Source organism: Tamandua tetradactyla, chromosome 1 (assembly GCF_023851605.1).
Source record: "Tamandua tetradactyla isolate mTamTet1 chromosome 1, mTamTet1.pri, whole genome shotgun sequence".
NCBI classification, from domain to species: Eukaryota; Metazoa; Chordata; class Mammalia; order Pilosa; family Myrmecophagidae; genus Tamandua; species Tamandua tetradactyla.
The window spans coordinates 66,144,535-66,161,123 of record NC_135327.1 but is presented as its reverse complement, the minus strand read 5'-3'; the positions used below and the strand labels follow the sequence as shown (position 1 = coordinate 66,161,123).

Sequence of the window (16,589 nt, the reverse complement as noted above, 5' to 3'; positions counted from 1 at the left end):
TAGTAAGTGGAGCTGATTTAGTAAGTGACCCCACTGGGCAGGCAGGCTCAAACCCAGCTGCATAGACTACAGAGCTACTTTTATATGTGGAGTGGGTGGAAATCCACATGATGAACGAGCAACCCCAGCCTTTCATCTAGGTAGCCCCCCACCCCAGCAAGGTAGGCTTATTTACATTAATTAAGTACACTGGGTAGAAGGATTCAGATCTGAGAGCAGAGACTGCTCAAAAAATTTTTTTAAAAAGGCTGTACTCAAATACAATTGGGTAACACTAAGGAGGTGCTCTGCTGTCAGGAAGGAGAAGAAACCATTCAGTTCACTATGGCCTGGACGGGAATTTGCAGAAGGGGTCACTGAGAGTAGGGAGATGAGGACAGAGGTGAGAAAGGCTCATTTCTGCTGGATGGTACTGGGCTGGTTGCCCTGTCCAAGCTCATGCCAGAAACACACCCATCCCCTGCCTCTGCCTTCGGGCTGAGCAGCCAAGCAAACAGAATGACATTGCAGACAGGCCCAAGGATAACTTATTTTATGGGTCAAGCCGAATACAATGAAAAGTTATTTTTGTTTTTTTTTTTAACCAAAATAAATAAATCAGATCTGTCACTATGAAGAGAGTCAAAGTGATGGTGATGAAGGGCAGCTGGCCACTCGGCCATGCCCCTGCCCCTCCCTCCCCTGGCCCCTTTTCTCCCCCTCTGACCTGCTTTGGCACAGCAAAGGAAATAATGCATCAAAGTCTCCATTTTGTTAAAAGGAAAAAAAAGAGAAGTTTGGGATGGGACAGGGAGGAAGCAGAGGGAGGGGATGGAGGTGAAGGAGGGAGGGGATGAAGCAAGGGACGGGGAGGTGGGGGAGGGAAGTGGGATGAGTAAGAAAGCAGGACACAAATTCAGGCCCTCTAGCAGCTGCGACCCAGAGCAGCTGCACCCTTTAGGCGACAGAGACCTGAGTGGGGGGCTCTCAGGACACAGCCTGCCTGTAGCTCTGGGTTCCAGGCCCTTCCCTGGTACCCAGGAGGGTGAAGCATGCCTCACCCACACATAGGGAAACTGGCAAGGGGTCCAGAAGGGACACTGAGGCAACACAGGGTCTACTTTTGGATTCTGGTTAGTCTTAAAGTGACCTGTCTTCTCTCTGGGGTGGGTCAGTAAAGCTGCCCCCTTGCCCTGTCCTTAGTCTCATTGGTGGTAGAGCCCCAGACAGAGCCAACCCTCTATACAGCCCTGAAAGCTGTGACTAGACCTGATCCAGGCTACAGGGTCTTTCCCAACTCCATTGATTCTAAGACTCAGTCCTTAGTCCCAGACACAGAAGCCTCCTCCCTGGCTGCATGGCAAGTCTGCCAGCTAGGGGTGAAGCCTCACCGCCCTCTTCCCTGCCTGGGGTTGAGGCTTGGCAGGAGGGGCAGGATACGGGCCTCCCAGGGGGCAGCTGGCCTCACACTCCCTCTCCTTCCTGCTCTCCACGGTTCCTGGTGGGACAGGCCAGTACAGCCTGGGAGGCCCTGGTTTGGGGGGCAGCCCAGCACTCGAGGGGGATGATAAGCTAGGTGCTAGGAGAGTGGCAGGCGGAGTGTGCGAGAGTGAGAAGGGTGGGCGTGCAGCGCTGAGGCACTCTGCTTTAGTTGGGGAGCGCGGGGCAGTCATGGGTGGGAGAGAGGGTGGCTCAGCCACCTCAGGAGAAATTCTTGAAGGAGTCCAAGTTGAAGGCTGTGTCCAGGAGGCGCTGCAGCTCTGTCAGGTGGGTCTTCTTGTTGCCAGTGGCAGGGGCAGCAGCAGGGTCTCGGCCGGCATACCTGCGAGGGAGAGTGGCCAGGGCTGAGCTGACTGAGTGGGACCAGCTCTCTAGGAGGTCCCAGCTGCTGCCCACCAGTGCAGCATGATGCAGGGGGCAGGGCTCCTCACCACACAGGCTTGGCGCGGCTGATGGTTGTGCGGAGTCTTGGCTTCACATAATCATAGTAGCCCTGGTTTTTGTGCTCCTCCTGACACCAGGCCAGCTCAGCATTGGGGTACTTCTGTACCTCCTTCAGCAGGAGGTCGAAGGGGAATGGCGACAGCTGGGGAAAGGCAAGGTAGGAATTGTTAAAGGAGAACATTCCAGGTACAAGGAACATGCCAAGGCCTAGGCGAAAGAGTCAGGTGGACTACAGGACGGGACGTCCTATACGTGGGCTCCCTGAGGCAGGGAGTCTCTCCCCAAGAAGAGGGGAAGGGTAGGGACTTGGTATTCTCTGTCTCAGTGCGCAAAGCCTTCAAGTGCTCTGGGGAGCAGAGAGAGGGGGATGCTCACACCACCTGTCCCTCACCTGCTCGATCCTGGCAATGGCCACCTCCTCCTCCATGCCTCGAGCATTGCGCTCCCGGGTGAGGTCATAGTACACCTTTCCAGTACAGAAGAGAAGCCTCTTGACATTTTCTGGATTCTGTGCTGCAGGGCCGTTTTCTGAGATCACCCTCTGGAAGTGTGTTCCTAGGAAAGAATATGCGTGGGCTGGACCGGCTCTGTCCAGGGAACTCAGCCCCAGGAGCTCTTGTCTGGCCCAGTAAGGCCCAGAGGCCTTTGCACAGCTGACGTGCCAGTGGTTTCCCAGGATCAAAGGTGTCTGCCCCAGCTGCCAGCACCCTGGCATTTAAATGATGAATCCTGTACCCAGAGCGTGCTGTGAAGGGATGGAGTATCAGCACATGCCTAGTAGACAATCTTGGGCTCCAATAACGAGTGACACCACTTTCTTCATTAAGCAGCCCATCTCAGGCTCAGTTCACATGCTTCACGATTTTACATACTGGCTCACAGCACTCCCGCAGCAAATGCTACGGTCTTTAGGCTGGGATGGTGTCTAGGAGAGCAGAGCAGACTAAAGGAAACCTTGTCCAAGCATGGGTTCACTGCACCCAGGACTACAGGTGCTGGCAGCCCCAAGAGCAGAAGGAAGTGGGTTTGTACCCAGAGTCCTAGGGCCCCTGAAGCTTGTTGGCTGCCTGCTTGCTGCTGTCCCCCTGCCTGCTTGCTGCTGTCCCCCTGCAAACCTCCACATCGCCCCTGCCTGCTAGCCTCATAGCCCTCCTTCATGGCTGGATGCTGTACTGTGACCACACCTCATCCTGTCCCATCCTGCTGGGCATGGGCACAATGCCTGCCAGGGATCCCTGGATCTGAGCTGCCATGAGTCACCCCAGGTCTCTCAGTCTCAGGTGCTTTGGGCTGCCTTGAAAAGAGCCCTCTTGTGTACACAGGTGGAGTGGCCACTCCACAGGCTGCCAGTGACCAGACCCTTGTGAGGCCCCAGATGCTCCACATCTGGCTGCCTAGAATGTAATCTGTGGGGCGTTTACTCCATGGCAAAAATATATGTCAGGAGGTCACAGTGAGAGTAACAAGCAAACCTACAGAGCAGCAGCAAAGAACTCCAGTCCTTACTCTTTCCCAGGGAGGTACTGGCCTCATACCTGCAAGCATTTCGTCGAAGCTGGTTCTGGCTTCAGGGTGGCGCAGCAGGGATTTTGGAGTGAAGATGATTAACTGAAACAGAGTAGCACAGAACTAGGATTCCAGAGGGAGAGTAAAAGCAAGAGGCCATTGAGCCTCAACCCCTTAGGATGATGAACCTGATAACCTACCCTCTCCAAATGTAGACCTCCATGGTTCTCATGTCAGAAGCAGCAGAAAGAAGAAAAGAAGGAAAGCTACCCATTCCCCTACGTTTCATCTTGTCTTCTGCACTAACTGAGGAGCCACCAGCTGGGACTCTCCCTCACTGCAGGCTGCTCCAGCTGTGTGGGTGCTGGCTCTCCTCTATGCCCTAGCTCCTCTACCCTGGGCCCAGTGACTTGCAGAGTGGCTTTCCATGGACTGTACTTGGCACCCCAGAAAAAAGCCCTGAACCCTTCCCTGACACTCCAGAGAATTTATGCTCTGGTCTCTAAGCTGCCCACAGGCAGCTCCCAGGGCTATCATGATGGCACAGTGTCTACAGCCCACAGGCTGCCAGGGAGCCCACACAGAGGATGCGTCCTGCACTGTCCTGTAGCCCAGCAGGCACAAGTCAGGCTTGATCTCTCTGGATGCTCCATACATTTCCTCCCCTTTCTGGACTACTCTTTCCCATCTGTCCTTCAACTCCTACTCCCTCAACTCTTACTTACCCTTCACCACCTGACTCTCTCCTCTGCTTCAGGGGAAGGGAAGCTTTTCCTTCTACCCTGCTCCCTTGACTCCTTTGGGCCCCTGCTGAGCTGTGTTCTCTTCCAGAGCTCAGCATATATATGCCAGGCCTTGGGTATGAGGACAAGAGGTGCTCGTGGAATGTAAGTGACCAAGGAAAGAATAGTCCTCTGGGACCGCTCCACCTGTGGCAGCCGGCAGTGAAGAAGGAAAGAGGAGCCCCAGCTCCCTGCCCCCGTGTTCTGGGAGGTGCCCCACTTAAGGAGTCCAGAGCAGGATGAGCTCTGAGGAGCACTTCCTCATTCCTGTGGGGCAGGGGCAGCACCCCTAGGTCATCCCTCAAATCAGACCGTGTCTGGGCTGAAGAGGCCCTGCAACTGACCGGCTTCCGGAAGGGCAGGAGGATCTGGCGTCGCAGCACGTGGAAGAAGTTGCCGGGGGAGGAGCAGTTGACAACAACCCAGTTGCAGTCATACAGCTGATTGATGTCAAAGTTGGCTTCCTCTAGGTCCTGTGGCAAGGAAAAGGACGGCCAGAGGCCAGCGACCGCCCTAAGAACCATCCCCATGGAGGGTGCTGGATGACACAGAGGGCACAGACACAAGAGGATACAAACCAGAGCACATCTGGCAGCTCGGGTCAATGGCACCCCATCCTCAGAAATAGGATTCTCAGGCCCAATCTCTCCGATTAATTTCCTTTAGAAATTTACTTTCCCATAATTTTCTTTGAGCTCAAGTTTCACTAAAATACCCCAAAGTTCTTTCCTCTAAAGTATTTTTACCTGAATCACAATATGAGCAGTATCACCCCTAAAAGTTTATGCTACAGCTTTCACAGCAATAGGAGGCTAGGAAGTAATTCCTGGGTTTTTCCTTGTCTTGTGCTCTGAAAAGTTTCTTGTTGAAGGGAAAGCAGAAAGGCATCTGGCTACATCTGTCCACCTCTCTGAGAGCAAATCCTCACCCAGGTGACTCTAGGAGTTACCAGGCTATCAGGAAGACCAGTGATCCCTTTAGCAGCTCCCTAGCTCGTCCAGAGGGGAGTATGGCAGGGGATAGGGTGGACATCTCTTCCTGGGCTCCTGCCAAGGGTTCCCAGGGTGGGCAAGATAACCACAAGGTGGCCTGCTCCACTTACCGGCAGGACATCTGGGTCATCATTGCACATCTGCAGGAATCTCTCCGGTCTAGCTGAGGAATGTTCTGGTCCCTGGAACAGAAGGAATGAGTCTGGGAACTTCTCGTATGCCAACAGCAGCATTCCTCTGTTTCCCTACCTTAGTCAACTTTCTGAGTTTTGGTATAAAAAATGCCAAATTATATTTTTTCATGTCAGAGTTCAATCCTTTACCCTCCTTCCCATTCATGGAGCATGGGGACATTTGCTTTTTAGGACAAGACTCAGGACCCTGGGGCTCTAGTTCTATCTCAGGACCTTAGGCAGGCTCACATTTTTTCCAAATCTGAGTTTAGAACAGTGCACATCTTACAGTCTGACCCATGTCACATGGGTGCCTTCTGAAGTTAGGACAGCCTCAAACAGGGTGGGGCTGGGTGGGATGAGAGAGCAGAGCAGGCTGAGCAGCAGGGAGTGGGTGCTGAGTATCTAAGGAAACTAACTTTTCCCAGGATGATACAGGAATTCCTGTGTGCCAGTAGCATGAGCACAGTGGTAGCACTGCTTGCTTATGATCAAGGATGAGGCAGAACGATGGGCAGAGGGATAGGGGACAGGGAGGGGGGTAGGTGGGGCAGAGGGATGGGGAGGGTGGGGCCTGCTGGCTAAATCCACATGACCTGCCTCTTGCTTTCCAAAGTGACAGATAGGGACCTGAGGATATTCAACAGGAAGCACCAGCAGAGCCCACAGGAGGCTGGCGTATGCTGGCTGGCTCCAGGGCCAGTCTTTGGGGCTGGGGTTCTGGTAGCCCACCTGAGGACCCCAGAAGGAGGCAGGCCCTTTCCTGGGTCCTGAAGAGGGAGCTCACCATGCCCTCCATGCCATGGGGCAGCAGCAGCACGATGCCGTTCTGCCGTACCCACTTGGCTTGTCCTGGGCAGATGAACTGGTCAATGATGCACTGGGCTGTGTTATGGAAGTCACCAAACTGGGCCTCCCAGAGGACCAGAGCGTTGGGGCTGGCCATGGCAAAACCCAGCTCAAAGCCTATAAATGATGAGGGGGAGAGAGAACCACACGCAGAGCATCAGCCACAGGTAAAAACAGGGTTAAAGACAGGGGAGGGTCAGCATGAGGAGGGGTTAAAAGGCAGGAGAGGGGAGGTTAGCAGATAGGCAGTCTCAGCAGGGGCTGTAAGCACACGCCTATCCACACAATCTGGCCCCTGGGGCACACAGGCCCAGAGCACTCACCTAGGACGCCGTACTCAGACAGGGAGCTGTTGCAGACGGTGTAGGGAGCCTGGTTGGGCCAGAGGTGGTTCATGGGGATGCAGGTTCTCTTGTCGACATTCTGGTCATGGAGCACGTGGTGGCGGTGGCTGTAGTAGGACACAGTGGTGAGTGGGCTGGAGCCTGGGCCCGCTCCCTGGGCTGAGGGTTCATGTGCAGAGATTAACGGATATGACCAGACCTCAGGCCCAACACCCTATACTACTTGCCAGGCAGCTCAGGGCATGACACACCCAGCTCTTAACAGAAGCGGCCCAGAGCACATCAGGGCACAGGCTCCTTGCAGCCCAGATACAGGGAACTCTGGAATCATTTTCTGGAAATGATTTTCTTCTGAAAGAGAAGCCTTCCTATCCTGACTCTGGTGTGAGCTTACCTGAAGGTGCCCCGCTCGACGTCCTGGCCACTGAGTCGGATGTGGATACCCTCCTTCAGCAGTGAGCCAAAGGCCATGTATTCAGCCAGGGCCCAGTCCACTGTCCTGTTTTTCACCAGCTCTCCACGGGTCTTCAAGATGCGTCTGAGCCCTGAAGAAACACTGAGCTCACCAGCCATCCCAGGCCCCAGTACCTCCGCTAGGAGCTGACCTCCCTGCACAGGGCCCTCTAAGAAGAGTAGAGATTTCTTTCATTCTTAGTTATCGTTTTCACTGGAAAAGTTGTAAAAAAGGATTTAATTAAAGACCATTGGGTAGATCAAAAAGAAGTAACATTTCACCCTTTCTTCCATACTTGGCAAGCTTAGTTCCATGGTCAGGTTAGGGGATAGTAGAGAGAAGGAGAGGCCTTTCCTCCCTCAGCTTCTCAACAGACCCTGAGCGAGGTGGGGATGAAACTGCTACAGAACATAAGCTGGGGGCTGAGGCTCCTGAGCACGGAGGTGCAGGTCGTGGTTCTGGAGGGATGGTGCCCCTGAACTTTGCCCATCATAGCATCTGTTACCTCCATGAATGGTGAAGTTCTCCACAGGTACTGAGCTGGCGATGTTCCCTATGTGTGTCAGAATGTCCTCTGTCAGGCCCGTGGAGGGGCAGGACATGCTCCGAGGCTGCCCGTCCAGGGTGAAGAAGCCTGGGAGAGAGAAGGTCAACCTGAGCTCCAGGGTCTGCTTAGGAGGAGGAGAGGGGCTTCAGGTCATGGTGGAGATGGCTTGCCATCTTCCAAGACCAAACTGTGACAAACAGAGGGAGGAATATAGTGTGGCCCCCTGCAAACACCAGTGCAGGTCTGAACCTGGGGCCCAGAAAAGAGGACTTTGCTGGAACTAGATGCACAGCTGGGACTGCAGTGGGGGTAGAGGGAATGTGAACCTCACACCAGGGAGAGGGGGTAATGGGTTACATTAGTCTCATAAAGTAGTTTATGTGCGACCACTGTGACATTTCTTCTTTCTTACTCACCAGGCCAGGGAGAGTCCAGCCAGTGCTTAATGTGCAAGATCTTCTCGTCTTTGGATCTGGCGAACGCCTCCTCACAGATTTTATCGTACTTGGAAATCTCCTCCTGGAGGGTGGTGACATAGCACAGCAGCTCCAGCCCTTGGAGGTCTGGCCTCCCACACACCTGACTCAGCCCTGCAGCCTCCAGCCTACACCACTCCCCCAAACAAGTATAACCTTTAGGATACACAGATCTGGGAGAAGCCTTCAAAATTTTATTCCCAACAGTTTCTTCTCCACATATGCTGGCTAGAGATCTTCCCATTCTCCTGGTCAGGTCCCTGTTCTTTCCCACCCCAAGATTCCTTCCTAAGAACAGGTCTCTTTCACTCAGTTACTAGCTAGAAGCCCTTACTAGTGCTTCTGTCCCTTACTCTGTGCTTTCAACACAACACGAACACCCTCCTGCTCCCCCTCCATGCCTGTCCAGCATCACCTCCCAGGACCTCCCGTCCTGAACTGTACCAACCTTAACACTGGCTCACACACTGGACTCTTTCATCTGCCTCTCACCCCATATACTGCACTTTGTGCCAGTAGAGAAAACCTACTGAGTGCTGCCTCACAGGCCACTCTTTACCTTACCTCCAAAACATACCCTTCTCCTCCAGCCAAACGTTTCCTTCACAAAAGCTCCTAGAAGCCTGGGCACCCCCAAAAATGATATAATGAAATGCTGTCATTGTAAACAGCTTTGACATGTTTTCACTAGAATTCTAATTAACTTGCAAAAGCAAGAGCTCCCTTCTCTAAGCCCCTATCAGTTCTGGAAAGGCCCACTGCAGTAAGAGCTGGGGAAACCGCACCTCATACTCAGGCTGATTGACCACACCCTGTGACACGAGCAGTTCGGCATACTTCTGTAGCACAGGCTTTTGCTTGCGGATCTGTTTGTACATGAGCGGCTGTGTGAACATGGGCTCGTCCATCTCATTGTGGCCATTGCGCCGGTAGCACACCTGGGCATGCCGGTGAAAAAGAGCACAGAGAACAAAGTCTCAGCCCCTCGGAGAGCAGTGAGTGTCCCTGCAGAGCTGGGGTGCAGAGAACACAAGGACCTGCTCCATCTCTTCCTGTGCCACAATCAACAAGTCTCTTCTTTACCCTGCCTCTCCTATACATGCTGGAGCTGTTTTGACTACCAAATGAGGTAAAAAGAGAGAACGATCTGGGAACACAAACTCTTGACTCATAAAACAGTCCCAGGAGAGAACCAGACTAGCTAACTCATTGCCTTCTTCCTTGTCACAGCTTTTTTAGGATGAAGCACGAGCTAGCCTGGTGGTTAGTCTGTACCCAGGCTTGAATGCTCAGGAGGTTCAATATACGCCTGAGTTAGAGAAGAATCTGCCTAAGATATGGTACTGGAAAAATTCTGAGTTGTCTCATCAGGCTAAAGGGACTGCCAAGGAAGCCTAGCAGGCAAAGGACAGCCCCAGAAAAGCCATGAGGGTCACTCACCAAATCAACTACCACATCTTTGTGGAAGGTGCTCCTCCACTCAGCTGCCACCTTGCACACGTACATAACAGCTTCGGGGTCATCTGAATTCACATGGAAGATGGGAGCGTTGACAACGCGGGCCACGTCAGTGGGGTATGGTGAGGACCGGGCCATACGGGGGTCTGTTGTGAAGCCGATCTGCAAGAAGCATGGTAGGCCTTGTCGAGAGAACAATCCTGCATGGGCTGTGGCTGGAGGGGCCGAGGGTGGGCAGGGCTGGAACATTTTTATGTATCTGGGAACCAGGCCAGGGCTGAGTAGGGGAGGCACTTGATACATGCTCCCTTAGTAAAAAACACTGGACAAGCCAATATATTTCTTACTTTACTTATTCAAAATGAGTAATACTCCAAAATTGTGTTGCAGGTTTCTTTTTTTAAAATTTTGTTTCCTATTCTGATAAAATACGTTCAACACAGAGAATTTGGAAGAGACAGTATAAAAAAATAAAAATTGGGTGGGCCATGATGCGCAACAGGCAGAGTTCTTGCCTGCCATGCCAAAGACCCAGATTTGATTCCTAGTACCCGCCCATGCAAAAAAAAAAAAGAAAAAAAATTAAAATTACTTATCATTTCACTAGCTATGGTAGCTATGATGTTTTCATTTCCAGACTATTTTTTTTTGCACACAAACACACATATATTACATACATATATGTATACATATATATTTAAAAATGCAGGATCCTATTATTTCATTAATTTTGCATTTTATTCATTTAATGTTTTATTCTGAGTATTTTTTCTTTGAAAAGAAAATTTCATACTTATATTCAAAATACTCTCCACCAGTTAGATGTACTAGAATTTAACTACACTGTATATTCATAATTTTATTTAGCATTTAAAATTTTATTCTTATGAAATATATCAAACATCTAGAAAATTATACTATGATAATTATACTGTAATGATCATCTATGAATGTTTCCCTATATGAACAAATCTAAACAGTTTCACTATATTTGTTTCAGGACCTCCTTCATTTCTTAGAATAAAACAAAACCTTCTTTTACCACAAGTGGAACCAAAGTCCACACTTCTCCCTGATTCTATTTTCTTTTTTTTTTTTTAAATTTTTTTTATTAATCAAAAAAAGAAAAGAAATTAACACAACATTTAGAAATCATTCCATTCTACACATGCACTCAGTAATTCTTAGTATCATCACATAGATGTATGATCATCATTTCTTAGTACATTTGCATCGATTTAGGAAAAGAACTAGCAAAACAGCAGAAAAAGATATAGAATGTTAATATAGAGAAGAGAATTAAAATAATAATACTAATAAAATATATATATATAAAAAGGAAAAAGAAAAAAAACAAAAACAAAAGATACAAACACACAAACAAACAAACAAAAAACCATATTTCAGGTGCAGCTTCACTCAGTGTTCCAACCTAGTTACATTACACCCAGGTATCATTGTGCTGTCCATTTTTGAGTTTTTGTATCTAGTCCTGTTGCACAGTCTGTATCCCTTCAGCTCCAATTACCCATTATCTCACCCTGTTTCCAACTCCTGCTGGTCTCTGTTACCAATGATATATTCCAAGCTGATTCTCGAATGTCGGTTCACATCAGTGGGACCATACAGTATTTGTCCTTTAGTTTTTGGCTAGACTCACTCAGCATAATGTTCTCTAGCTCCATCCATGTTATTACATGCTTCATAAGTTTAGTCTGTCTTAAAGCTGCATAATATTCCATCGTAGGTATACGCCACAGTTTGTTTAGCCACTCGTCTGTTGATGGACATTTTGACCATTTCCATCTCTTTGCAATTGTAGATAATGCTGCTATAAACACTGGTGTGCAAATGTCCGTCTGTGTCTTTGCCCTTAAGTCCTTTGAGTAGATACCTAGCAGTGGTATTGCTGGGTCGTAATCCATTCTGCCATTCTATGTCTTTTGATTGGGAAATTCAGTCCATTAACTTTTAGAGTTATTACTGTTTGGATAATATTTTCCTCTACCATTTTGGCTTTTGTATTATATATATCATATCTGATTTTCCTTCTTTCTACACTTTACTCCATACCTCTCTCTTCTGTCTTTTCGTATCTGACTCTAGCGCTCCCTTTAGTATTTCTTGCAGAGCTGGTCTCTTGGTCACAAATTCTCTCAGTGACTTTTTGTCTATAAATGTTTTAATTTCTCCCTCATTTTTGAAGGACAATTTTGCTGGATATAGGAGTCTTGGTTGGCAGTTTTTCTCTTTTAGTAATTTAAAGATATCATCCCACTGTCTTCTAGCTTCCATGGTTTCTGCTGAGAAATCTACACATAGTCTTATTGGGTTTCCCTTGTATGTGACAGATTGTTTTTCTCTTGCTGCTTTCAAGATCCTCTCTTTCTCTTTGACCTCTGACATTCTAACTAGTAAGTGTCTTGGAGAATGCCTATTTGGGTCTAATCTCTTTGGGGTGCGCTGCACTTCTTGGATCTGTAATTTTAGGTCTTTCATAAGAGTTGGGAAATTTTCAGTGATAATTTCTTCCATTAGTTTTTCTCCTCCTTTTCCCTTCTCTTCTCCTTCTGGGACACCCACAACACGTATATTTGTGCGCTTCATATTGTCATTCAGTTCCCTGATCCCCTGCTCAAGTTTTTCCATTCTTTTCCCTATAGTTTCTGTTTCTTTTTGGAATTCAGATGTTCCATCCTCCAGTTCACTAATTCTATCTTCTGTCTCTTTGAATCTATCATTGTAGGTATCCATTGTTTTTTCCATTTTTTCTTCTTTGTCCTTCACTCCCACAAGTTCTGTGATTTGTTTTTTCAGATTTTCTATTTCTTCTTTTTGTTCAGCCCATGTCTTCTTCATGTCCTCCCTCAATTTATTGATTTGGTTTTTGAAGAGTTTTTCCATTTCTGTTCGTATATTCAGCATTAGTTGTCTCAGCTCCTGTATCTCATTTGAACTATTGGTTTGTTCCTTTGACTGGGCCATATCTTCAATTTTCCGAGCATCATCCATTATTTTCTGCTGGTGTCTGGGCATTTGATCAGATTTCCCTGGGTGTGGGACCCAGCTGGTTGAAAGGTTTTTCTGTGGAATCTCTGGGCTCTGTTTTTCTTTTCCTGCCCAGTAGGTGGTGCTCATGGCAGTCGTTTGTCTGCGGGGCAGTCGGCCCGGGAAACCATGCATGGAGGCGGGGGTCGCTGGCCGCGGCTTGGGGGAGTGCCGGTCCAAATTGCCCAGCTGGCCCGAGACACCAAGTGTGACGGGAGGGCCCTGCTATCCAACGTTCCCAGTCAGACCGGGGAGCCACGTGCGTGGAGGGGACCCCAGTCGCCAGCCGCCCCAGCCGGGAAAGCGCGCACCCCTCAGGTATCTCACCGCAGCGGATTCTCCCTGCCCGTTCAGCCGTTCCAGAATGGGGTACGCTGTCTTTTTGGTCTCTGTCGTGACTCCAGGAGCTGTTTCGTATTGTTTCTGTTTCTTTAGTTGCTTTTCTGGAGGAGGAACTAAGACCCGCGCGTCTTACTAAGCCGCCATCTTCTCCGGAAGTCTGATTCTATTTTCTTTACAGACAGAACCACTACCCTGGAATTCAAGTACATCACTTCCACCCCTTAGGATATATATTTCATTTATCATAAATAATATATAGCGTTTTCAGTTTTCTTGGTAAGTTTTAAATTGCGATAGAATTTCAAACTTAGGAAAAAGTTAAAAGAATAATAAGAAGCACTTCCAAATACCCTCTTCGCCCAGATTCACCAGTTCACATTTTGTCCCATGTTCTAGTTTGCTAGCTGCTGGAATGCAATATACTAGAAATGAAATGGCTTTTAAAAAGGGGGAATTCAATGAGTTGCTAGTCTACAGTTCTAAGGCTGAGAAAATGTCCCAATCAAAACAAGTCTATTGAAATGTCCAATCAAAGGCATCCAGGGAAAGATACCTTGGTTCAAGAAGGCTGATGAAGCTCAGGGTTTCTCTCTAGGCTGGGAGGGCACATGGCAAGCAAGAGGTCATCTGCTAGCTTTCTCTTCTGGCTTCCTGTTTCATGAAGCTTCCCGGGAGGTACTTTCCCTCTTCATCTCCAAGGGTCACTGGCTTGCGGGCTCTCTGATTCTCCTGACTATGTTGTTCTTCTCTGCCCTCTCTGAATCGCCTATTCTCCAAAATGTTTCCTCTCTTATAGGACTCCAGTAAACCAATCAAGACCCAGCCAAATGGGTGGAGACATGTCATCACTTAATCCAGTTTAACAACTACTCTTGACTAAATCACATCATCCAGGAAGATGATCCAATCAGTTTCAAACATACAGTATTGAACAGGGATTATTCTACCTTTACGAAATGGGATTTTGATTAAAACATGGCTTTTCTAGGGGGCATACATCCTTTCAAACCAGCACATCCCATTTGCTTTATTATTTATACTTTTTCTAATACACAAATATACACATACACATTTTCTCCCTGAACCATTTAGGAATAGATTTTAGAAATACTTGATTGCATATTTTTTAAAACAAGGACATTCCCTTTTTCAGTCACAGTGCAATTCTCAACCCCAAGCAATTTAACACTTGATAGACTACTATTATCTAATCCACAGTCTATATACACATTTCACCAACCATGCTAATAATATCTGCCTCGATTTTCATTTTTTCCCCTTAGGCTAGTGTCTACCAGGACATGACAACTGTTCTTGGCTGTCATGTCACTTTAGTTTCCTTAAGTCTGGAAAGGCTTCTCTGCCTTTCTTGGTTTGTGATGGCACTAAAATTCTGAGAATATTTACATGTTTTTAAACCTTATATACAGCACTATAGTGTACATATCTTACAGATGGCAGCATATTCTGTGTACTGTACAGATCCTTCATAACCTGCTTTTTGTTCAATATCTATTCTTACCATTCATTTGGTTAATGTCTAGTAGAGCTTAGTAGGGAAATTTATCTACCAAACAGTATGTCCCAGTATATCCACTCACTTTCCTACTGGTGGAAATTTCCATTGTTTCCAATGTGTGGTCAATACAATTGATGTTACTGTACACACTCTTAGTTTATCTGCAGTATAATCCTAGGAAGAGTAAACCAAGCCACAGGGCACAAGAATCATAAACTTTACTAAAAACTATCAAATTGCTCTCCAACGTGGTTGTGCCACTTACACTCTTGCAACATGTGAGTTCCCTATACTTCCCACTGACCATATTATAACTACTTTCCCAGATATTAAATATTTTCATGACTGTATCCTAATCTTTCCTAGAGCTTGACCAAAATTTAAGCAAAGATTCTTATACTGCTGGACATAAAGCCTATTTCCTAACTTCATGGTGGAACTAACATGGTTTGACAAATATTCTTACACAAAAACATTTAGCATCTGATGGTTTCTATAGAAGAGATTTCTAAAAGAGAATTTCTAGGCATGTTTTTAGAGAAATAAGAGCCTCTGTAAAGCAGCCCAGCCTCTCCTGCTACAGATGTTACTTAACTCCATACCAACACCTTATCAAAAGCAATAAAGAGATTACAGCTCGTTACGGAGGTCTAAAATTCTGTACTTGTGCGAAATTGTTTTTAAATTTTCTTTCTCACAATTACTTAAATAGAAAGACTGGAGATGAAGGGTGTCTAACAGGTAGGTTATTGATCATAAAATGCCAATTACATCTAGACCTCACAGAAGTGCTACAAAGTAAAAAAACTTTCTTAAAATGAGTGAGTGCACAGAATCATAAAATTATATCTTTTAAAATAATTTTGTTTTTGAAAAAGCAATCCAAGCATATGGTGAAAAAAAAATTCAAATGGTACAGAAGAACATGTACAGTGAAAAGTAAGTTGCTTTGGCATTCTGAAACCTCAATTTCCAGCTGCCCTCCCCAACATCCACCCCTGTGACCAGCTTCTATGTTCTTAGGGCACAGGTTTCTCTTTGGGTGGGAGTGCACACACATATGGGTGGGGTTTTTTCCCCATACATCGATACCTTACTGTTATTATTATCAGACTATTTTTTTAAGAACAGTTTTAGAAAAATAACAAAGATAATATATAGAGTTCCCAGACAGCCCACACCTACTTTTCCATATTAATAACATTTTGCATGAGCATGATATATTTGTTACAAGAAATGAACCAATACTGATGTATTTATTATTAACTAAAATTCACACTTTATTCATATTTCCTTACTTTCTCCCTAATCTCCCTTTTCTGTCCTAGGATCCCATTTGGTTGTCACATATGCATGTGTTTTGTAAAACCCTAGTGGAGGTATACTCTATATGCAGCTCTGCCACTTTTTCCCACATAGTGTATCTTGTAGTTCATTTCAGTACATATACATGTAGACGTCAGTCTTTTAAACAGCTTCATTCAATTGTACTAATGATTGCAATGAACTTACCTAGTGCTTATTTATGTGCCAGGTACTATTCTAAGCATTTTTCTTTTATTAATACCTTAAACCTTGTCACATAGGTACGGTTAATTATTTAACCAGCACCATACAGGTTTACTAATGGAAGTTCAGATTTCTAGCTTTTTGCCACTACAAACTTTGCAGGGATAATATTCTTTAACATATATCTTAGTATTCAAATTGTGAATGTATTAAGAAGAATTCCTGTAAGTGGAACTACTGGTTTAGGAGCCAAATGGTTTATTCTCTTGCCCCTGTTTGGAGTCCTGTCTAATCCCGATAGTTCTCGTCTATTGTTTCACTATTTTCAAGGACAGGAAGCCAGTTCTGTTGGAACAGGTCTGTTGTTGGAAGTTCTTCCTTTCATTCAACTGAAATCTGCTTCCTGGAAATTGCCAACCATTGGTGCTGGTTCTGGCCATTATATCCTTTGCTACTCAAGTTATTCATTTATTTGAAGATAATTCCTATTTACCCAAGTCTTTTATCTTTCAGGAATAGTGGCCCAGCTTCCTTGGTCATTCCTTGTAAGGCAGAGTCTACACACTCATCATCCTAAGACACTCTCCTCCAAGAGCTGCATCACTTATGTTCAACCAAAATACATGACTTTCTGGAATAGGAAGTTTGACAAACTGAAGGCTTCCCT

At 46.8% G+C, this 16,589-nt stretch overlaps 1 protein-coding gene across 2 annotated transcripts in view; it reads right to left on the bottom strand.

Moving 5' to 3' along the window:
* Positions 1-202: 202 nt before the first annotated feature.
* OGDH (oxoglutarate dehydrogenase) overlaps positions 203-16,589 on the bottom strand; it is a 136,221-nt gene continuing 119,834 nt past the window's right edge. For both annotated transcript variants that reach the window (XM_077118310.1, XM_077118299.1), the window contains exons 11-23: positions 9,487-9,666; positions 8,832-8,984; positions 7,987-8,089; positions 7,529-7,657; positions 6,964-7,114; positions 6,549-6,676; positions 6,164-6,342; positions 5,314-5,385; positions 4,556-4,684; positions 3,459-3,531; positions 2,315-2,478; positions 1,911-2,065; positions 203-1,801 (exon numbers count right to left, since the gene is read on the bottom strand). In XM_077118310.1, coding sequence (XP_076974425.1) covers positions 1,681-1,801; positions 1,911-2,065; positions 2,315-2,478; positions 3,459-3,531; positions 4,556-4,684; positions 5,314-5,385; positions 6,164-6,342; positions 6,549-6,676; positions 6,964-7,114; positions 7,529-7,657; positions 7,987-8,089; positions 8,832-8,984; positions 9,487-9,666 — 1,737 coding nt within the window. In that variant the 3' untranslated portion in view covers positions 203-1,680. The remainder of the gene's footprint in view (positions 1,802-1,910; positions 2,066-2,314; positions 2,479-3,458; positions 3,532-4,555; positions 4,685-5,313; positions 5,386-6,163; positions 6,343-6,548; positions 6,677-6,963; positions 7,115-7,528; positions 7,658-7,986; positions 8,090-8,831; positions 8,985-9,486; positions 9,667-16,589) is intronic.